Source organism: Xenopus laevis, chromosome 7L (assembly GCF_017654675.1).
Source record: "Xenopus laevis strain J_2021 chromosome 7L, Xenopus_laevis_v10.1, whole genome shotgun sequence".
Classification (NCBI taxonomy): Eukaryota; Metazoa; Chordata; class Amphibia; order Anura; family Pipidae; genus Xenopus; species Xenopus laevis.
The window spans coordinates 41,490,540-41,514,899 of record NC_054383.1 but is presented as its reverse complement, the minus strand read 5'-3'; the positions used below and the strand labels follow the sequence as shown (position 1 = coordinate 41,514,899).

Sequence of the window (24,360 nt, the reverse complement as noted above, 5' to 3'; positions counted from 1 at the left end):
ATACATGCAAATAAAGAGCAATGGTGCAAACTGGATTTAATATCTGGTATTTTCTCTATGACTTAAGTGAGAATGACAAGTAGCCCATGGCTGGCAAATATTGTTCAAAAGCACACACTAGCACGTTTTCCAGTTGTAAAAGCAGACCCTAAATTGTTGGTTGTGTTCCCATGGAAGAAGTTTGCAGTTTAGCCCCTGGCAATATCACTTCTGTTGCTTCCCATCTTAGCCTGTAAAGAGAAAATATGCCATTTTAACATGAGAACATTCAGTTGGGCTTTTGTAGAAAAGATACATAAACACTGTCCGACCCTCCAGACTAAATGTATTTTATTTTTACACAGATATTCGTGATTTTGCAGACTGAAAGGAAATGATAAAAGCCTGTCATTGAGTTTCCTGTCTGTGTGTTTTACAGTTCCTCAACCCCTCCCTAGAGTCTCACTGTAATGCAACCTCACCCATGTATTGTTCTATTGTGAAGTGATGGATTCTGGGTCTTGATGCCCCTTTGCTTTCCAGAGTATATTACTCGCTATGGTAAGCCTAAAAAAAAGAGTTGGGGAGCAACAAAAACATGAAAAAAGATGAGGATGCCAAAAAAGGGCTGTGATTGGCTATTTGGTAGCCCCTATGTGGACTGGTAGCCTACAGGAGGCTTTGTTTGGTAGTACACGTGGTGTTTATGCAACCAAAACTTGCCTCCAAGCCAGAAATTGAAAAACAAGAACCTGCTTTGAGGCCGCTGGGAGCAACATCCAAGGGGTTGGGGAGCAACATGTTCCTCACAAGCCACTATTTGGGGATTACTGCATTACACTCTCATTTTGGGAAATTGTTCTTTGTAGTTCTCAAGCTGTCCTTCAATCTGTGGAATACTTGTTTATAAACAAATATAATAATAATAATTTTTTATTTAGTAAATATAAAACAAATAGTGTTTGCATCTTTTCTACATAAGCCCTGGATGAACTGAATCAAAAAAGTGGTATTTTTTCCCTTTTAAGGACAAGGAAAGGTAAATTCACTGTGGTGTGCTAATATGTGAGGCACTCTACCTGTGTTCCTAACCAATTGTTATTCCCACTGAATTTGTTTGACCCTGTCCTTAAAGTTCTTTAAGGGGATGGCACATGGGGTGCTTTGTCACAGGGTGAGATTAGATCAGATTAGAAGGTATTTTGGTCACCTGCTGGACAGGGGTATGCAATAACCCAAGGCCAAGTGGGCTGCCCTTCAGCTACTCTCTACCTGTCTTTTTTTCTGAAGGGACAGAGAAGCCAATGTGCTCCCCTCCTCTGCTCCATGTCTCTGCACTGAAAAGCACAGCATCGGCTTGTGCCTGTCAGCACAGAGATATGGAACAGTGAGGGTATCACATTAGCTTCTCTTTGCCTTCAGAAATAACGCAGATAGGTAGAAGCAGAGGCGCAACCCAGTGTGCCATTGACCTAAGGCTTTTCTTTTCCTACAGGTTTCTTATAATTAAATAATCCAAAAGATGCAATATATAGCATCTGACTGGCTGCTGTTACATCTTGTCAGAGAGAGTAGCTAGTTTATAATGTACAGTAACTGTACAGCCTTATGTGCAACAGCAATGGAAAAGATGCTTTCTTAAAATGCATGCAATGGTTTCTATATAAAACTCTTTACTGGAAGTAAAAAAAAAATGCTCCCATTACTTTTTAAATACTATATACATTCATAAACTTGAAGAATAAGCCCTGTATGGTGTAGTGAAAGAATCACTTTGTCTATCTAGTGAAGGGCGAAAAATTCTTCTCGTTTGCCGTCTCATGTTGTTTGAGGCTAGACCAGAAAGTATGGTAATTTAAGTTCTATGTATTTTTGAGCGCCACCCTTTCTCAAACAAAACTGGAAGTTTAAATATGTCCCCACAAGCATAACCAAACTGAGACATTGGCTATTTATATAATATGTTACATTGATTGGTAAGTATGTAACTCATGATTTTTAGATGAATTGGGAAATGCAATCCAGAAGCTCTAATAAATGTCCTTTCTAATTATGTAATAATGACACATACTACTAAAAAAGTGTATGATTATGAAAATGGTTTATTTACGTGAAGCAGGGTTTTACATATGAGTTGTTTTATGCAATATATTTTTATATAAAAATCTTAAGGTTTGATCAACTAAACACATATTTATGGTCAGCCAGTGTAGCACATTGCACTGATACAGACTTCTGTGATATTCTATTGTTTGGCCCAGAAGCTGAACCACCAGATCATGAGAAAGCTTGGTAACCCCACATATTGACTGAATTGCACTGATCTGTTAATTTGTTTCTCCAAGTCCCCCCCCCCACCACCATTGTTGGTTGTTCTGTGAGTAAACATTGCAGATTACAATGCCTAGTGTTGCTTTATGTAAATACCAAAGTTTTGCATTAAGATACCCAGGGCCTAGGCTGTGTTGTTTGTTGTTTTTCTGAACCACTTTAAACCGATATACTGTAGTTTGGAATGCCCTGCAGAAAATCTTTCATTTGACCCAGAAAGGCATGTTTATCACTGCATGGCCATCATGAGCCAAAGGCCAGCAATTACAATGAATAACTTACATGTAACATTTATTGTTTGATAAGGAGAGTTTGTATAGGATATCAGTCATCTAAATGTGCCTGCGAAGGCTCTTTATTATTAGTAGTAAGAGTTAGAAGTTGCCCTGCATCAAGATGTCAGGTTACATTTCACAGGTTATTTTCACCGCTAAAAAAAAGCATATTTTCTGGCTATAATGACTTGGGACACTACAGTAGCACTTGTTGTAAATGGAGTTAAAGCTAGCAGTGATCAATTGACCAGTGTGCCATGGCCCTTATAGACACTTTTTTTTAAAAAATTCCCGGTATAAGTAGGCCAACCTACTTTCTCCAGTTGTGTGATTGTAGCTTTTTTCACCTAAAAGAGCCAATGGTCAGAAATACCTTTATTGCCTTTTATTTCACAATCTTGTAGCAGCATGATTAGTTTACACAAAGGAAAGTTAAGTTATATAAAAGCAGAAATAAACAGGTCCACTGAACTTTTCAAATATTTTTTGATGATTTGGAATGCTTAAAGGAGTTGCTCACCAACACTTTTTGCAGTTCAGTTTAATTTTTCACCTTCTTATGTCTTTCTGAGGCAGCTCGGGGGGGGGGGTCACTGCAAAGGTTTCTATTTTTATACATTAGTTGATACATTTCTTATATTTGTCCCTGCTCAGTTTCATTAAAGGGGAACTCCGGCTTCCAAATCAAAATTTGATAAAGGGGCCACATAACACAGATACCCCTAATATACAAATCATAGTTACCTGTTTCTTCAAAAAGTATGAATAAATGACATTTTCTATTCTGAAATCCAGCTGTTTAACAGTTCTTTTCTTTCTGCATCATTTGAAATCTTGTCAGGGAAGGAGGGACGAAATACTAATGTTACAAATTAGAACAACTTCTCCACAGCTTACAGACAGCATGTAGGAACTACATAACCCACAATGCATTGCACTGTGATGTTCCGTTTGTTATTGTAATCACGTGTACTGGGAATCAGATGGCTGCTGATACAAAGTAACAGTAGTCAGCCAGCTCAGCAAAGTAGTCAGACAGATCAGCAGGGGGCTAGGCTTAGCGAACTGTTCCAAACCATTAAAAATCATGAAAAGTCTGCATGTTTTTTAATTGATGTATATTGCAAACTTTCTTGAAATTATGTTTACTTTTCAAAAAGCTTAAGTTATGTTTGTGTGGAGTTCCCCTTTAAGACAACTGTTATAATTGATGCAATAGTTGCTAACATTCCACAGATGCTGCTGAGAAATGTATCAACTAAAGGTAGTTCAAGCTTCCAGAAACACCAGACACACTGAAACAATTTGACAGAAACAATTTTATAGACCCCTCCAGTGATTACTTAGGTGATACCCTGGGTCAGTGCTTCTGAGCACCACGGAATGATCATCTTCTATCACTTCTTTGTTCTTCAGTGAAAAAAAATGGCTTTTTGCTTAAAGTAAGGTTTTTTATGCTGCTGCACATGCACACCTGGTGCAAAGAAGAATGAAGAAGAACATTCCTGGTGCTCATTAATGGTAGGGACACACTGGGCGATTTGGGGAGATTTAGTCGCCTGGCGACTAATCGCAGTGACTTTTCTCCCCGAATGCTTCCCCTCGCTCTGCGCCTGGCTAAAATGAAAAATCCCCTGCGCTAATCACACGCGACGATTCGTTTTCCGAAGTCGCCCGAAGTTGCCTCACGAGGAAACTTCGGGCGACTTCGGAAAACGAATCGCCGCGTGTGATTAGCGCAGGCGATTTTTCATTTTAGCCAGGCGCAGAGCGAGGGGAAGCATTCGGGGAAGATTGGTCGTGGAAAGTCGCGGCGATTAGTCGCCAGGCGACTAAATCTCCCCAAATCGCCCAGTGTGTCCCAGCCCTAAGAAGTATCCCAGGTTAACTGCTCCAGGCACTGGCCCTTTATCTGCTGCCCCATCCTCTTTGAGATCAAAGCATTCACAGTACACTTTGTGCATGTGCTGATCTGAAATGCCACAGGTTATACTGCACCATTAAGCCAGTGTTTTTCCGCATTATAGAAATCTAGATACTCTGAAAAGCCCAACTCGAGGGTGACATCACATTTTTTTTATCCTTCATATTCATAGAGCTGTATTACTGATACGTATATCAGAGGTTTAATACTTTGTTGAACAAATAAGCAGTGATCAAATATTCTACCTCGTTGTCTTAAAAAGGGAAGACCCCCCCACTACTGTTAGCTTTTGTAAGATTAATTCCAGAGTGAAAGTGCATGGGCAAACCCAGGAGGTAAAGGCTAAAACACAATGTGTAGCTTAAAGAAAAAACAAATAAAACAAAAAACCCAAATAGTAGTCATAAGTAGTCATGCAATAGGGGCATACAAAGTGTTCTTTGTTCAAAACAGTTCACGTGATATCTTGTGGCAAAGGAGCTAAAAAAATATATTATTCATGGAAAACCATATTTATGTCTGGACTTGAGAACATTTCTAGCAATTACCACGATTGCGCCACAAATTGTGGTGCTTGTAGAGTATTTTCTGTGAATAAACTAAATTTAGTCTGTGCCCACAGCTTTTTAAAATAAATCATTTTTGTGCACATGGGCAAAAGGGAATTAGAGGGAACATTGGTGGTTGGGTCAGTTAAAGTTACTAAGGAAACCTTAATCATGCTTACTTAGAGGCTGTTGCACTGTTTGACCAGATGTTCCTGTCTCATCAAAGGGGCCGATAACTTTAACTTGGTAAAGAGAAAAAAAACTGATGTCTCTCTTCCATGACCTTAACACACTTTTGCTCTTTTCAATATTAAACAAATATTCTACTGCCTGGTCAAACATACTCCACATTTAACTACATTTGTGATAGAATAGGTGTTGTCCTGTGACATCTTGGTGCAAACATAAAGTTTGTTGATCGCTGTTAGCTGAGGTGTGACGGACAAAGGCATAGAGGAAAGTAGCTTCTTCACAAAATAATGTTAACTTCAGGCAATATGATGATCATAGGGCTGTTTTCATTGTTTGAAGTATTGTTTTTTTATAATACTTCTTCTAATTGACACACCAAAACTGTTATATAAGTATCACTTAGTCACTTAGACTGTTAGCAGAGGCAGGGGGCCTTCTTCCTACTGTGTCTCTTACCACATAGCAATGTCCTTATATAAGCTCTGTGAACTGTGCTTATTTATTGTATCTATTATTTGACATCCTCCCTGTGTGTACTTTGTATATTGTACTTTTATACAGTGGTGTGAAAAACAATTTGCCCCCTTCCTGATTTCTTATTCTTTTGCATGTTTGTCACACAAAATGTTTCTGATCATCAAACACATTTAACTATTAGTCAAAGATAACACAAGTAAACACAAAATGCAGTTTTTAAATGAGGGTTTTTATTATTTAGGGAGAAAAGAAATCCAATCCCGTGTGAAAAATTAATTGCCCCTTGAACCTAATAACTGGTTGGGCCACCCTTAGCAGCAATAACTGCAATCAAGCGTTTGCGATAACTTGCAACGAGTCTTTTACAGCGCTCTGGAGGAATTTTGGCCCACTCATCTTTGCAGAATTGTTGTAATTCAGCTTTATTTGAGGGTTTTCTAGCATGAACCGCCTTTTTAAGGTCATGCCACAACATCTCAATAGGATTCAGGTCAGGACTTTGACTAGGCCACTCCAAAGTCTTCATTTTGTTTTTCTTCAGCCATTCAGAGGTGGATTTGCTGGTGTGTTTTGGGTCATTGTCCTGCTGCAGCACCCAAGATCGCTTCAGCTTGAGTTGACGAACAGATGCCGGACATTCTCCTTCAGGATTTTTTGGTAGACAGTAGAATTCATGGTTCCATCTATCACAGCAAGTCTTCCAGGTCCTGAAGCAGCAAAACAACCCCAGACGATCACACTACCACCACCATATTTTACTGTTGGTATGATGTTCTTTTTCTGAAATGCTGTGTTACTTTTACGCCAGATGTAACGGGACGCGCACCTTCCAAAAAGTTCAACTTTTGTCTCGTCGGTCCACAAGGTATTTTCCCAAAAGTCTTGGCAATCATTGAGATGTTTTTTAGCAAAATTGAGACGAGCCTTAATGTTCTTTTTGCTTAAAAGTGGTTTGCGCCTTGGAAATCTGCCATGCAGGCCATTTTTGCCCAGTCTCTTTCTTATGGTGGAGTCGTGAACACTGACCTTAATTGAGGCAAGTGAGGCCTGCAGTTCTTTAGATGTTGTCCTGGGGTCTTTTGTGGCCTCTTGGATGAGTTGTCTCTGCGCTCTTGGGGTAATTTTGGTCGGCCGGCCACTCCTGGGAAGGTTCACCACTGTTCCATGTTTTTGCCATTTGTGGATAATGGCTCTCACTGTGGTTCGCTGGAGTCCCAAAGCTTTAGAAATGGCTTTATAACCTTTGAAATTTAACTCAGGTGTGATAAACCACAGTTAAGTTATTTTTTAACAAGGGGGGCAATCACTTTCTCACACAGGCCCATGTAGATATGGAGTTTTTTTTCTCCCTTAATAACGTAAACCTTCATTTAAAAACTGCATTTTGTGTTCAATTATGTTATCTTTGACTAATAGTTAACGGTTTTTGATGAGCAGAAACATTTAAGTGTGACAAACATGCAAAAGAATAAGAAATCAGGAAGGGGGCAAATAGTTTTTCACACCACTGTATATTGCATTTTTATGCATTGTACTGTGCTTCTGTTCCCTAACAGCTCCCTACATACATACATATACATATCTTTATTTTTCACAATTGAGTTCTGAATAGCAAGTCACCAGCCTTTCTTCTCTGTATTTGGAGAATTATAAATTATACTTTTATAAATGATTCCATTAAAAAAGATTTTCTTTTTTAATGCTATAATGCTATTCTTGTTAATTTATAGGGATACTGTCATGGGAATTTTTTTCCCCAAACGCATCGGTTTATAGAGCTGCTTCAGCAGAATTCTGCACCAAAAATCCATTTTTCAATAGAGAAAACAGATTATTTTATATTACATTTTGAAATCTGACATGGGGCTAGACATATTGTCAGTTTCCCAGCTGCCCCAGTCATGTGACTTGAGCTCTGATAAACTTCTGTCACACTTTACTGCTGTACTGCAAGTTGGAGTGATATCACCCATCTCCCTTTTTCCCCCAGCAGCCTAACAACAGAACAATAGGAAGGTAACCAGATAACCTAACACAAGATAACAGCTGCCTGGTAGATCTGAGAACAGCACTCAATAGTAAAATCCAGGTCCCACTGCGACACATTCAGTTACATTGAGTAGGAGAAATAACAGCCTGCCTGAAAGCAGTTGCAAGTGCTGGCTCTTTTCTGAAAGCACATGTCCAGGCAAAATTACCTGAAATGGCTGCCTACACACCAATATTACAACTAAAAAGAAAATAAACTTGCTGGTTCGGGAATGACATTTATATTGTAGAGTGAATTATTTGCAGTGTAAACAGTGTAATTTAGAAATAAATACTACATCATAAAAATCCTGACAGACTCCCTTTAAGGTCTCACGGTCACATATACATACCCTGAGATTTGCTAGGTCAATTTCACTAATCTGGCCATTTATAGGGCATGTTCAACTGTTTAATGTGCCTACTACAAATATACCTTTGCAGTAGGTGGATGGAGCATCGGTAAGTGCTTCTGCTCATTTACTGTGAAATACATTTGTTTGGCTGTTCACACAAACAAATAGTGTTATTTGGCCATACCAGTGCATTCACAATCGCATGTTACAATAGTATCTCTTATTAGTCTACAACATGATCCATTGGTTAAACAGTAATTTGGCAAATGTATAGATACCTCAACTTGTTCTCTTTGCAGGGTCATTTTTCCCTGTCTTATTCACATTATTGTGCTGGAAGACATGGCCTTGAATTGGCTTTAAAACCAGAAAGGCCCTTCAATAATCAAGGCAGTTTAGCATGTTGATTTTCAAGTGTTGGAAGGGACTATATTTTATACCTGGGCTATTGTTTTAACACAATAGACAAGCAAACAATCATCTTGTCTGATATGATCAATTCCAGTTCCCCCCTATATTACTTTATACTTTATATTACTCTATATTACTGCCTTTTTCAGCTGGATTCGGCCAAATCCTTCTGCCCGGCCGAGCCGAATCCGAATCTTAATTTGCATATGCAAATTGGGGGCGAGGAGGGAAATCACGTGACTTTTTGTCCCAAAACAAGGAAGTAAAACATGTTTTCCCCTTCCAACCCTAATTAGCATATGCAAATTAGGATTCAAATTCGGTTCGGTATTCGGCCGAATCTTTCACAAAGGATTCGGGGGTTTGTGCATCCCTAGTGCTCAATAAGTAAATATCTAATCTAAATGTTGGCTTTTGGTTTTAATTTTTTTTACAAGTCCTGAACACACTTAGGGGCAGATTTATTCGAATTGAAAATTGAAATTTTGAGTTTTTAAAAAAATTTATCCAAACTCGATTTCAGTTTTAATTAAAATTCGAATTTTGAGATTTATCACACTCTGGTCCTTTAAGAACTCAAATTTGACTATTCACCACCTAAAACCTGCAGAGTTCATGTATTAGTCAATGGGAGAGGTCCAGGACCAATTTGGACATGTTAGCAGCCTTCCTGACATTCAAGGTTTTTTTGTTGAGAATTTTTTTTAATCAAGTTTAGTCAAATTCGATTCGAATGAGATTCGAGTTTTCGGGTCCGAGAATTTCGAGTATATTCAAATTTAATAGAGTTTTAGAAAAATATCACATGAATTCGAAATTCTAACTTTTAATAAATGTGCCTCTTAGGGTTGTACAAATATAGGATCTGGAAGCCCGTTATCCAGAAAGCATTGAATTATGGAAATGCTGTCTCCCATCAACTCCATTTTTTCCAAATAATCCAAATTTTTAAAAATGATTTCCTTTTTCTCTATAACAAAAAAACAGTACCTTGCACTTGACTTAAACTAAGATATAATTAATCCTTACTGGAAGCAAAACCAGCCTATTGGGTTTAGATAATGCTTAAATTATTTTTTTAGTGGATTAACGGTATGAAGATCCAAATTACAGAAAGATCCGTTATCCAGAAAACCCCAGGTCCCGAATATTCTGGATAACAGGTCCCATACCTGTACTAATTACTGCTCTTCTTGGTCCTAGTGGGGTTCCAACATTTTCAGCAGGTAAAGTCTCTAACAAAGTCAAGTTTTGCCTCCTCTAATCATTTGGCTCTAGGGCCAACAACCGGATTAAGCACAATATTGTCCATTTTAGGTGGGCATATCAGGGGGAAAGATCTGCTTGTTTGGCAACCTATAGTGTATGACCATCTTAAGGCTAATGCCACACTGGGTTGTTTCTTGAAAAACAGCCTCTCCACTCATATCTCCTGTCTTTTGTATTTGCACCCAGAGCAGACAGGCAGCACACAAAGCAGATTTCGGCAATGAAATGCAGACAGACTCGCATGTTTCCATGTCTACACCCAGATACAGCGGCTCCGAATACAGACACAGACGACACAAGATATGAACTTGTAGATATGAACTTGTGAACAGCCAAAATGCACTGACCTATTTAAACTTTAGGCCCATTGGTTGGATCACTTGATGAAAATATATCTTTTGCATTTCAGGGTTGGCCTACAATCAGATACATGACTTATATGAAGTCATTGTTCAGCCCCAAGCTGACCAAGCTGTACAAAAGAAATTCAGTGCATGTTTGGCTGTACTATTTCTTTCTAAAGTAATTACAGCACATTTGTCAGTGTCCTGTTAACATCGTAGATCATGCTTATAGTAAGTGACATCCTTGTTTTCCCTTTTATGTATTTATCATTTGTTTATTTGCAGGATTTATAATAACACTTGTGAATCTCTGGAAGATGGAACCTGTTGTACTATTGATCATATACCCCTTGTCAGGTAAGGTTGGATTGTATTTGTCATATGGGTTTGCTTTTCGATTTGGGCACATATCACAATTGGTAGAACATTTCAAATTATATTTTAAAAAATAGCTACTGCTACAGTTAGGCCCATAATTAATTGGACAGAGACAACTTTTTTTTTCTAATTTTGGTTCTGTACGTTACCACGATTCATTTTAAATGAAACAACTTAGATGCAGTTGAACTGCAGACTTTCAGCTTCTATTCAGTGCATAAGAATGTGAGGAACTAAAGCCTTTTTTTTTTAACACAATCACTTCATTTCAGGGGCTCAAAAGCAATTGGACAATTGACTCAAATGCTATTTCATAGGCAGGTGTGGGCAATTCCTTTGTTATGTCATTATAAATGAAGCGATAAAAGCCCTGGAGTTGATTTGAGGGGGGTGTTTGTATGTGGAAGAACAGACAACATATGGTCAACGGAGCTCTCCATGCAGGTGAAAAAAGCTGCAAAAACAGAAGAAACCCATCCGAGAAATTACTACAATATTAGGAGTGGCAAAATCTACAGTTTGGTACATTCTGAGAAAGAAAGAAAACACTGGTGAACTCGGCAACGCAAGAAGACCTGGACATCCACGGAAGACAAGTGGTGGATGATCGCAGAATCATTTCCACGATCAAGAGAAACCCCTTCACAACAGCCAAACAAGTGAACAACACCTTAGAAGGTAGTCGTATCGATATCCAAGTCTACCGTAAAGAGAAGACTGCATGAAAGTAAATACAGAGGGTGCACTGCAAGGTGCAAGCCACTCATAAACATCAAGAATAGAAAGGCTAGATTGGACTTTGCTAAAAAAAAAAAAAACATCTAAAAAAGCCAGCACAGTTCTGTAAAAACATTCTTTGGACAGATGGAACCAAGATCAACCTCTACCAGAATGATGGCAATAAAAAAGTATTGAGAAGGCGTGGAACAGCTCAAGATCCAAAGCATACCACATCTCTATAAAACATGGTGGAGGCAGTGTGATGGCTGCCAATGGCACTGGTACACTAGTATTTAGCGATGATGTGACACAGGACAGAAGCGGTCGAATGAATTCTGAGGTGTTCAGAGACATACTGTCTGCTCAAATCCACGTAAATGCAGTAAAACTGATTGGGAGGCGTTTCATAATACAGATGGACAATGACCCAAAACATACAGCCAAAGCAACCCAGGAGTTTATTAAAGCAAAGTGGAATAATCCAGTCACCTGATTTGAACACAATTGAGCTGCATTTCACTTGTTGAAGACTAAACTTCGGACAGAAAGGCCCACAAACAAACAACAACTGAAAGCCACTGCAGTAAAGGCCTGGCAGAGCATTAAAAAGGAGGAAACTCAGAATCTGGTGATGTCCATGAGTTCAAGACTTCAGGCTGTCATTGCCAGCAAAGGGTTTTTAACCAAGTATTAGAAATGAACATTTTATTTTATTTATGTCCAATTAATTTTGAGCCCCTGAAATGAAGCGATTGTTAAAAAAGTCAAATTTTTATGTAATATTTTTGTTCAACCCACTGAATTAAAGCTAAAAGTCTGCAGTTCAGCTGCATCTGAGTTGTTTCATTTAAAATTCATCATGGTAATGTACAGAACCAAATTAAAAAAAAGTTTCTTTTTCCAAAGATTTATGGACCTAACTGTATATACAAAACTTTTTATACTTTACAGTCCATGATCTTATATAAAAAAATGAATATAGACAGTTTATGCATGCACTGAGTACCCCTCTCCTAACAGTAACAAGCATAATATATGTGACAACGTAGTGCTGTTCTGCTCCACTCTGTTATGGAAGAGGCATTTTTAAGGTAGCTGTCCTTTTGTAAGAGTTGGAATGTTCTATTTATGTTGTATCTCCCTGTCTGTTTAATGCAGTGCTGTATAGTTTTTTCCATGCATTTTGTTAATACCTAGTTCTAAAAATATGTGCCATACTGTCAACCATAGATTTTTATCTTGGTAATAACAAAATGGGACTGTAAGATGATGCCATTGGATCTTTTGGACAGGCAAGGGAATATTAAAAATCATTTGGACAAAAAAACACAATCTTCAGCTGGGCCACCCTGGTTTGTGGATATAATGATTATTCTGCATTGCTGTACAATAAATGTGTATGTACATTGAACATAGAGATTTACAAAGAAAGCAACCAATAACCAATACATAAAGATGGCCCTGCCCAAATTCTACTTAGAAACATGATATATTGCTCCATACATAAATTAATGTAGCTTTGGGTTACATACTCGCCAGCTTAGACTTTATGTTAAAGAAGGGCTGTTCACCTTCAAATTAACTTTTAGTATGATGTAGAGATATTCTGAGACCATTTGCTATTGGCGTTTGCTTTTTTATTTTTAGAGGTTTTTGAATTATTCAGTTATTTGTTCAGCAGCTCTCAAGTTTGGAATTTCTTGTTGCTAGGGTCCAATTACCCTCTTGCGAGGCTAGAATATGAGTAGGAGGGGGCAGAATAGAAAACAGTAAAAGCCTCAAAAAGCAATAATTTTTGCTACTGGAGTCAGCGACTCCTCTTGGAAGCTGGAAAGAGTCAGAAGAAGAAGGCAAAAACTATAAAAAAAAATAAAGACCATTTGAAAAGTTGCTACGAATTGGCCATTCTATAACATACTAAATTTTAATGTTGTAGGTGAACTACTCCTTTAAAGTAGAAGGAAAGGTTAAAATTAAGTAAGCTTTATCAGAAAGGACTATATAAATACACCAGTCAACCCTCAAAGTAATGCTGCTCTGAGTCCTCTATCAAAAGAAACACAGCTTTTCTTTCCTTCTATTGTGTACACATGGGGGGTCATTCGCACTCTATCGCCAGGCGAATTTTCACTCTGGTGAATGGACGTAACTACACAAATTCACAAAGATACGGATTTTCCCAAAAAACGCTGGTGACTTTTCAGTTTTTCAGGGTGATAGGCTGCAAAAGAGCGTCATTTTTTTTTTTTTGGGCACCTGGGCTCCCCCCTACATTTCCTAACATATGGCACATAAACTATACACTGGGCACATGTGTAGGGCATTATAACAACTCTATTTCATTGTACTATCGTTTCCCTGGGCTTGTGTAGTGTAATGTATTGGCTGCAACATATACGTTAACGTCAACGTTAACTTCCAGCCGTATGCAAATTGGCCAATGCTAGCGCAACTTCGCCATCGTTCGCAACTTCGCATTTTAGTGAATTAGCGCTGTCCTGGCGAATTTTCGCCTGGTGAAGTGTAAAAAGCATTTGGGAGGGGAAAAGCATTTTTAGAAAAGGAACTTTACCAAGCAACTGAAGCCCTTTCTCGGCTACCTGGCAGGTTTTAAGCTGCCAACCCTGTATGCCTTCTAGGTATTTACTTGTAGCTACTTAAATGACAAGACTGTTACACACTCAAGGTCAAATAACCATTCACTATTTTAGAATAAACAATAATAAAAGAGCAACTTATTGGCCTGTTTATACGCCCAAAATCATGCCCTTACTAAGGGCCCTTACACAGTGTTTTTTTGCCGTGCTTTCAGTGGATTTCTCCTGCGTTCCACTGCAGGGAAGAGAATACCCTTGAGCATGAAGCAAGGTCATAAAGACAAAAAGCCGCCTGTATCATGCTTTTTTTTAATAATGTTACTTGATGCTTTTGCACAGTGGCACTTCCAAGTTTTATGTGAATACTGATACTTTTGATGACTGTGCTATAATAAATCTTGGTGGTGAAATCACCCTGTGACCCAATGCCCTTATCTATCCAGTGCACCCATATAACCCATGAAAAGATCATATTTTTCTAATAAATGGCCTTTTGAAGAACCTTATGGACTGTTGTGAAACCCCATGCTGAATGTATGACTGCTGAGCTTCAGTCTGATTAAAAGGCTCTTTTGTTCTGTAGGAACATCTGATTATGTCTTATGAAACTCCCGAACGCTTTCAAGTCTAGAACATATAATAATTGCATTGCAAACAAAGACAGGATTTAAGACTTCTTTAAAATGACCAAACCATTGTTTTTTAATAAAGTTTTAAATGCTTAAGTTCTTTCTAATTTATAAATTGGCCAGGATCCATATTTTGTATGTTTTTTTTCTTTTTGTCTTCCTTTGTTCTGGGGTACTATACTTATTTAGCTATTTTCATTATGTTGGGGTTTCCATTAGAGCTGTAAGAAAGAAAATAAAATATCTAGCGATGCCTTTTCAGGAGCCATACAGGTTTCTTTTGGCCAGTTTGAGTGGACATCCTAGTTCATATCTTACATACATAGTTAAATTGGGTTGAAAAAAGACAAAGTCCATCAAGTTCAACCCCTCCAAAAGAAAACCCAGCATTCATACACACACCCCTCCCTACTTTTAATTAAATTCTATATACCCATACCTATACTAACTCTATCTTTTCTAGCCTTGGCTCAGTTTTGAACGATAGCCAGCATTTATTTTACTGTCAACAAACTGACATAAAACATAAAAAGATCAAAGAGTGGTGGATACTTTTCTTTTATTTGTATATTTTTTTATATATCATGATTATCACCAGGTTTGGAGCATTATTCTATTAGGGTCCCACGCCTTTACAGAAATGCTGCTATTATGCACACATATTTTGGTTATTTGTTTAAATATATGCTATTTAACAGTAGCAATTGTTTTCTTTTTAAAGTTATTAAAAATATTTTTAAGGAACAGCTTCTTTTTGGATTTAAAGCAGTTTTTTTCCTTTCCCATTGGATTACACAGAATATTAATGTGACTTTCCACTTTCAAGATGTTCTATTTCTGTGTTTGCTGTTCCCACCACAGTTCCTTATTTATTCAGCAGTGCCCAATGTCCAAGAATAAGCATTCTCTGGGAATCCACACAAAATACCACGTCTTAAATCAATGGGATGGGAAAGAAACAGTCACACAAGAAATATTTTTGTATTCTTTTGTGTAAAGCAGAACTCGGTCTCCGAAAGAGGCTCTAGGTAAAGGTCAGTGTAAATAGTCAGGACCTGGCCTTACAATGTGTCACCCAAGTTAACAGAGAGTTATGTATCTCCAGCCTTCCTTAGAAACCCTTGTCAGGAATGCAACAAGATGAAAGCACTTGAGCGAGTCACAACTCAGTTAAACTTGTAGAGTTTGTATTAACCGGCTGTGAAGTATTTAAAATAAACATTTCACACTTCACTTGTCTTGTATTTGGCACTTTTTTATTTATTTTTTTCCCAATTTGTGGTTCAAATCTTGCGATATGAATCCTTATTATTAAGTTACACATTCAGCATAAATTAAAAGTCAGATGAATAATGAAGCATTTTGGGAGTAGTGTCATATGTTGGGTATCCATAGCAGATTAAAAGAAATGTCAAGTGTCAAAACAAAATATTGTAAAATAGTTTTGAGCTTCTGAGCACGTTTTTACTTTACATTGTATTTTTAAAAAAAATGTTAATTTGTTATTTTATGAATGAATTAATTTAATTATTAGGAAATTATTCAAATGTTCTGTATGAATTAATTATATGAACTAATATAATTAATTCATGACAACAACACCACCTGCTGGTCATTTCTGTAGTGCAAAGAGTGTGAAGTTATTAAAGGAATAGTAACACCAAATACATATTTTGGGTCGACTAGCATGCCATAAAAATTGTGTTTGGCCCCAAATGAACTGTAAGCAGGGGCGCTTCACCAATGAGGCAAGTTGAGGCTGACGCCTCAGGCGGCAGCGCCCTATTAGGTACCAGGGGCAGCAAAAATGCTGCTCCTGGTACTTTAAGAGCTAATTTCCGGGGGAGGGGGGCAGCAGCAACTGCTGCTGCCTCAGGCGGCAGAGGGTCCAGGATCGCCCCTGACTGTAAGATAAATAAAAGAAGGCATGGACTGACAGAAGAATTGGGTTATTGTTCTTGACCACCAGATTGAAATTTAAGGTTGGACAAAGCAAAAGTGTTAAAATCTTACACAACCTAAAGCTGGCCATAGATGTTGAGATTTTTAAAAGATCCGATCGTCATCGTGAGACCACGATTATCTTGGAACGATCGTATGATCGTACGAATTGCCCATCAACTAAAAATACCAATTTGCCAGGAAAACAAAGGGGAGCTGCCTGCTTGGCCCTGCAAACATAGATAGATTGCACTGGGACCGATAAAGATTTTTTAACCTGGCCGATCAATTTTCTGACAGATGTCGGCCGAAAAATCGTAAGATGTACGATCAGTTGAATCCCACTAACTTCACAATAATTTCGAAGGATTGGTCGGACTTCGGTAAAATCGGACGTTCAGCAAGAAAAATCTTTGCGTCCATGGGGAGCTTAAATCTTTCACATCATTAACAACTACTGATTGAACAGGGCATTGAATCTTGGCCCCAAATTGAACAGTTTCACTAAACAGTGTGTGGTACAAACACAGCAAAGCTGATCAGCCAAAACAGAACATGTGGCTTCTAGAAGGCATCTAAAGACTCAGCAGGGGTTCTATCTGGTGTGAAAAAGGTGGTAATCACTTCCCTGGCGTGACCCAAATTGCTTTCAGTTAATATCAAAGGCAAGGCAGGCACAGGCTAAGTATAGCCTGCAGGTGAATGTGATGTATCCAGCAGGTGTTCCCCCTTCAACTTCTTCAACCCAACCAAAATTCACTAAAAATACAACTCACAAAAATTTATCCCAGAAGAATCTAGTAGTGACTAATAAAGGTGTTACTAAACAAAAACCCTTATTTTACCCTAACTCAGTGCTGTCTAGTTGGAGGACCAAGTTCGGACTGACCCACCGGGAGAACTAACCAATTGCCATCGGTTGGTAATCTGCAGTGGTTGAGGCCTTGACTTGGGTCTTCTGATGGGCCCAGGGTATGCTATTCTGGCATATTGTATCATATCACAAATTTAGCCATATATGGGGGTAAAGCATTTGCGGTGCTTAGATTTTCTGAAATTGGCCAAAGTTGCTTTGCAAGGAAATATCGGGCAACTTCTGAAACACAAAGTGCTGCATATGTTTGGCCAGCGGGGATTCACTTTATTACCAGTGGGAATGCATTTACAGGAGATTAGTCACCTGCAGAAGAGGATTTATTTTCGGTGACTAATCTGGTGTGCCATGGGACCTTGGTTGTCATGCTTTTCCATCAGCAATAAAGTGAATCTCCGGTGGTAAAACATCTTTCTGAGGTCGCCTTGCGAGGAAACTTTAGGCTACTATGGACCTTTAAAAACTGAACCAATCCATGTGTTTTACCATTTTATCACTAGTGGGAAAGCATTTGGAGGAAATTAGTTGCCTGCAGTAGAGGAGATTTGTCGTGGGCGACTACTCCTCATCTACCATTGTCCTTAAAGACAAAACCTTCCCTGTAATTGCAGAAATTTTGCCTGAAAATACTTCCTATGGGAAACAGGACTTTTTGGAAGGCACAGTATCTATTTTTAGTTAAGGATATACAGATATATTTTCCTTTGGCAACATAAATACACTACAGCATTTCATATCTGCACTTCTGTCACCACTTTCAGCAAATCAAGTATTTATTTGCCCTGCATTGTGACCTATGTATTTACTTGGTTTCTGTACAACTGGAGTACTTTAGATTAATTTGTTACTAAGAGCAGTTACTGCATTCAAAAGAAAGTTATAGAAAAACGTATTATTCCGGGAACAAAAAGTAAAGCAGAAAGGATACCGTGGCAAAAAAGAACCATTGGTTTCTTTGACAAATGGAAATATTGTAAATGGGGATTTGGGAAGGGGGGGGGGGGAGATTCTGGAAAGCACAGTTAGCAAATTCCAGAGATCCAGTGCCAAAATTCCAGTTTGATCTCTTCTGTTCAAACTAGTGTAGGCATGTTTAACCACTTGGCTGCTGAAGTGTTGTGGCTTTGCTGCAACTTGGTCTGTGGCCTGTTAATCACACAGATGTTATAGTGTTGTATATCTAGTCCTTCTGACAGCTACGGAGTTAAGAAATCAAGCTCCCTGTCACAGTTACAAAATGGGTCAGGCCAAGATTTGTTTTTGACAATTGGAAATTAGAGCAGTTATATTCACAAAGTGCAAAATATTGACACTATTTTACAACTGTGAAGTTGCAGGTCTAATGTATTGGCAAAGGTCCTAAATTACTCCGGCACCATTACCCATAGCAACTAGTCAGAATCCCTTTAATATATTTAACATTTAGTGGATTAATTCAAAGTATTTGCTAAATGATTGCTATGAGGCCCTTTAAACTCTGTAAAGCTCTAGGTAACATATTGAGACTATATAAATGTAGGATAATGGTACCTTTCTGTAGTAACTGTTACTTTAAAAAGGAGACCTAAACTGGCACTTTCCAGGCGTTTGCCAAGCTCAGAAAAATCGGCATGCGTGTACACGCACATTGCAATGTGAGCTGGCAGAAGGAGGGGTAAACTGCTTGAAAACCAAACTCACAACTTGGGAGGGAGAAACAATGTACAGTACTAAAGTAAGTATTGTAAATAAACAACCATTAAATAAAACTGGCATTCCATTAAGAAAAAGAGTACTAGTATGGGATCTATTATATGGAAATCCATTATCTGAAAGGCTCTGAGGTGTGTGTATGTGTTTTGTTTTTTTTTAAATTTAGCTTTGAGCAAAAGCTAAATTTTGAGTGGGCAGGACTAGGAGGATTTTCTGCTGAAGTGAAACAGATGGGCAGGACTAGGAGGATTTTCTGCTGAAATTTTTAATGAAACATAAAAAGCTTTATAATAAAATTCCTTTTCAAATTAAACATGAAATCCAAATTCTTTTTTTTCTTAAAGCGTTCATAGCTGTTGTAAATTCATTTAAAGGAGAAGGAAAGGCTTCGTACACTTGGGGGTGCCAAATGTTAGGCACCTCCAAGTGATTGTATATACTTACGTGAAACCACGGGCCGGTGCTCCTATCAGCAGAAAACTGCACCAGCCGGCAGTTATACCAGTGAGCACCACGGAAGATCCTCTTCCAGCGTCTTCTTTCTTCAAATTTCTCGCGGCAAACGAATGCGCAGTTTCTTCTCCTTTAAAAAATCTCGGCTGTAAATCAAATATTGGCTGCCCCTCCTCTATGCCTTAGGCATAGAGGCGGGGCAAGCAATTACTTTAATTTTCCATTCAGCACTTTTTAGATGTCACTGCTCTCCCACATTCCCCCAGTTCTATTAACAATTTAATTGTGTAGCCTGTGCATGGGGATGGACATCAGGTGCCCCATTCTGATGCACAAACAAGACTCTGAGACGATGCAAGGCTTGCCTTAAGGTGGCCATAGGCGTGCAGATTTACCTTCATATCGGACTAACGATCGTTCGCTGCCATCTCCCGACCTGCCACTAACCATTCAGATCAAATAAAGTAGTAAAAGAACAGATCAGACGATGTTCTGCCCCTGACCACAATCGTACGAAAGTTTTGTCCGACAAAAGCTGGTCTCCTACTGATCGGCAACACATGCAGAGATATTATCGGTAGCCGACAGAAGTTTTCTAACCTTTCCGATCGTCATTGCATGAAAAATGTCAGGACACTCCACACACAGCCTGAAAATCGTACGAAACTGAGATTTGTATGATTAAATCTTTGCATCTATGGCCAGCTTAAATAAGTGTCCACAAAATGGCTCCTGCCTGCTTGCTGTAATTATGAATTCCCAGACTGATGGAAACAAGATTCAAATAATTTATACAGTGTAATTAAAGTTCATTCGGCATGACTAACATGATAAAAAAGGAATTGGAACAATTTTTTTGGGTGACGGGTCCCCTTTAAGATAGTATAATGCGCTGGCATGTTCTTGTTTTTCACACAATATGTCTGCTTTAAGGCTCACTCATATCATTAATTCAAATTCAGGAAGAATTATTATTTGGACATGCTCACTATGTTATCATGACAATCCTCTTTGCCAAAAAGTATATTATGTATTAAAGAAGTGTTTGAATAGGATAATAATAATAATAATAATAATAATAATAATAATAATAATACTGCTGTGTTTAAACTGCTCCTCTCCCAAGACATTCTGGGTGGCAGCTCAGAGACATTCAGCAGCTGCTCTTTTTTTGCTTTGTTCCTGGAAATATTTGTTTTTTTTAAAGAAAAAAGCTAATTTGTCAGAGTAGTTTTGCATTTTCCTGCTCCATCTGCTCATTTCTCAGTCTCCGTAGTACTGAACATGTACTGCGAGCTGCTATCTTGAACTAATTGTGTTCTCTTTCTCTAGTCACTTGTGCAAAACCCCTGTTCAGTTTATACAGAAAAAACGCCCTGTTTTAAATTATATAAAGCCCTGTTTTAAAATATAAAGATATTATAACTCACCTTGGCATTCCATGACTTTATAAAGGCAAAAGGCCGAGTGCTTTGATACAGGTTATGAAACTTCAAGCTGACTTCTCATATCCTTATATTTTACAAAAGGGGAACATTATTTTTCTTTTACATTTCACATGTTTCTGTCAGAACTGTGGAGTCAGAGTCTGGATCAATTTTGAGTATATGCAGTCGAAGTTGCCAAAAATGTACCGACTCCAACATCCAATATCTTTAAATACAAGCACTGAAAAATAATCAAATCAGATTTAAGAGCTTCTATGAAGGATGATATGGCAGAAGTAATTCTGTTTCTAAGAACAATACTTAAGTTAAATTTGGATTATATTTAACAACTATTCTACAACTATATGCCAGGTTTAATTAATATATAAGCTGTTTAGGTTTTCCAGTTGTGTTTGGTTTATGTAGTTAAACTTTGACTGTGTTTTGGAATTACCAAAAGAATATGGTTTATATTTTTGAGCTTTGGCAGTGATAAAATACCTTGTATGTTGTGGACTTAACTTCTTTCAATCAACATGGAAATTACATTAGGAACAGTAACACAAAAAAATTAACATACAATATAATGTTAGGATGCACTGGTAAACTGTGTGTTTGCTTCAGAAAGACTAGTACGGTTTATATAAACAAAATGCTGTGTAGCCATGGGGTCAGCCATTCAGGCTGGAAAAAAGAAAAAGGGCACAGGTTACATAACAGATAAGCCCTTTCCAATACATTGGTGTTTTCTGTGTTATCTGCTAGGTTACCTGTGTCTTTTCTCCTTCTGTCCCGCCTCTTGAATGGCTGCCTCCATGGCTACACAGCAGCTTGCTATATAAAGCAAACACACACACAGTTTTAACCAATGAGGAGCAACAATACATTATATTTTAATTACTTTGATACACTTTCAGTTTTTGGTGTTGGTGTTCCTTGAAAAAAAGAGGTCGACTAATTGCCTCTTCTTTGGGGCAACTAACACTTCGGGCGACTTCGGTATTAGAAACGCTGCATTGGTGCAGGCGTTTTTTCATTAAAGCCGGCAGAAGACACGGGGAAGCAGTTCGGGGAGATAAGTCACCCCAAAGAAGAGGTGATTAGTTGCCTGGCGACTAAATCTCCCCGAATCTCCAGGTGTGCCCTAACCCTTAGATTTTAGTTGCAAGAACATAAAGGAATGGCAGATTCCTACTTTTCAGCTATTTTTTTAAGCCCCCCTTTAAGATTATTTATTAAAGTACAAAGGACACCACATAAGTGTTAACTCCAAATGCGACAAGCCACATGTTCACCTTCCAGGGGGGTATCTATGAAAATAGACTGTATCCCAAAATCCCATCCTAAACGGCTTTCAGGTTTAGAAATTACTGTCTTAATTGTATTCTGAATAGTTTATGAGTTATTTGCTTTGCAGTTTGAGCCCTAGAGCCTTATAACTTCCTGTATGCAGTTTTCAGCAATTACAAATGATCTTATTTCTGTAAAAGCTATTGAACTTGCTGATACAAGCGTGCAGTTTTGTATGTGCTGATTGTACCTATGTACGTGCAGGCGCCTGAAATTATTGACACACTTGAAATAAATATATATATATATATTAAGGGCTCTTACACATGAGCGTTCCGACCTGCGCTCCCCTGCGTTCCGTTTTTTGGCGTTCAGCCGCAGGGGAGCGCAGGAATAGACGCAAGTCATTATTTGAAATGGGGCTGTACTCACTCAGGCGCGTGTAGGCGCCGAACGCAGGAAAAATGCAGCATGTTGCGTCTGAACCTGCGTTCGGCGCCTACACGCGCCTGAGTGAGTACCCATTTCAAATAATGACTTGCGTCTATTCCTGCGCTCCCCTGCGGCTGAACGCCAAAAAACGGAACGCAGGGGAGCGCAGGTCGGAACGCTCATGTGTAAGAGCCCTATGTGTCTGCTAATAAGCTCAGATTGCATATACCATGTGCATGATCATGTGCTTTACCTTCATTTGTGTTGAGCAGCTTAAACTTAAAGGGATACTGTCATGGGAATTTTTTTTTCCAAAACGCATCAGTTAATAGTGCTTCTCCAGTAGAGTTCTGCACTCAAAAGAGCTAACAGAATTTTTTAGATTTAATTTTGAAATCTGACATGGGGCTAGACATATTGTCAGTTTCCCAGCTGCCCCAAGTCTTTTCACTTGTGCTCTGATAAACTTCAGTCGCTCTTTACTGCCGTACTGCAAATTGGAGTGATATCACCCCGCTTCCTTCCCACCCAGCAGCCTATCAACAGAACAATGAGAAAGATAGCAGCTCCCTGACACAAGATAACAGCTGCCTGGTAGATCTAAGAACAGCACTCAGTAGTAAAATCCAGGTCCCAATGCAACACATTCAGTTACATTGAGTAGGAGAAACAACAGCCTGCCAGAAAGCAGTTCCATCTTAAAGTGCTGGCTCTTTCTAAAAGCATGTGACCAAGAAAAATGACCTGAGATGGCTGCCTACACACCAATATTAAAACTTAAAAAAAAATACACTTGCTGGTTCAGGAATTAAATTTTATATTGTAGAGTGAATTATATGTAGTGTAAAGAGGGTAATTTAGAATTCATCATAAAAATCATGACAGAATCCCTTTAAGACGGTAGTGGGTTTTAGTGTGAATATAATCTGCTCACAATTTACCCTGGACCATTGTGCCTCTTGTTTTAAAAAAACTATATATTCCTACAGAGTACTGTTGTCCTTTTTTATTGGACACCATAAAGATGCACCTGATAGAAGCTGAAAATAATAACTATACGGGTGGCTTGTAGTCTACTGTCTGTATTTTCCATTACAGTCATCAATCAGTAGTCCACAAAGATTCCAGTCTTTTAATCACTGCTAGTAAGGAGCCATAATCAACACATTCTGTGTGTTCTAACCCTAGAACCACAACTAAACGTTTGAGGATTCACACTCAGTTACTGATTTTCAGTTCTTTTCCATTTCTGGCCATAAACAATGCCATCCTTAATCAGCTGGCTTGCGTGCCAGAGACTGCATACACATATTTTTTAAATTCAACCATTTCCATGCCGTTAAATCTTTCCCAATGGGTCTCTGTGTGAAGCCATCAGTTTACATTTTGTATCTATAAAGCTTGTGTTATTAATCTATATTCAAAAGCAACAGGGTCAACCCACTGTCCACCTTCTATGTGGCCCCTGTCGGCCATGTACTTTAAACATCGCTGAGTATGTTTTTTGTTCATTTATGAATGCTGCCCCATGTGTGGGGTCATTGAGGCCATTCATTAATATGAATTAAGTATGTGCGACCAAAAATGTACCTTGCACTTATGTATAATTGGTTCTGACATACTGTATTTCTGGAAACCTGGCGTAAAAGCTTTTAGTAGTAAAACTTAGTTGTTCTCCTAAATGTTATGGGAACTCTAGTGGTTTACAACCCTCACAGGTGGAGGGAGATAATTGAACAGCATTCTTTCTTCCATCCAGAGAATGTGTTTAAACCACTGTTTTAAATAATAGG

General features: G+C 38.4%; 1 protein-coding gene across 3 annotated transcripts in view; it reads left to right on the top strand.

Moving 5' to 3' along the window:
* LOC108696244 (transmembrane protein 150A) overlaps positions 1-24,360 on the top strand; it is a 100,789-nt gene that overhangs the window by 32,324 nt on the left and 44,105 nt on the right. For all 3 annotated transcript variants that reach the window (XM_041568836.1, XM_018225408.2, XM_041568837.1), the window contains exon 3: positions 10,420-10,491. In XM_041568836.1, the coding sequence (XP_041424770.1) occupies positions 10,420-10,491 (72 nt within the window). The remainder of the gene's footprint in view (positions 1-10,419; positions 10,492-24,360) is intronic.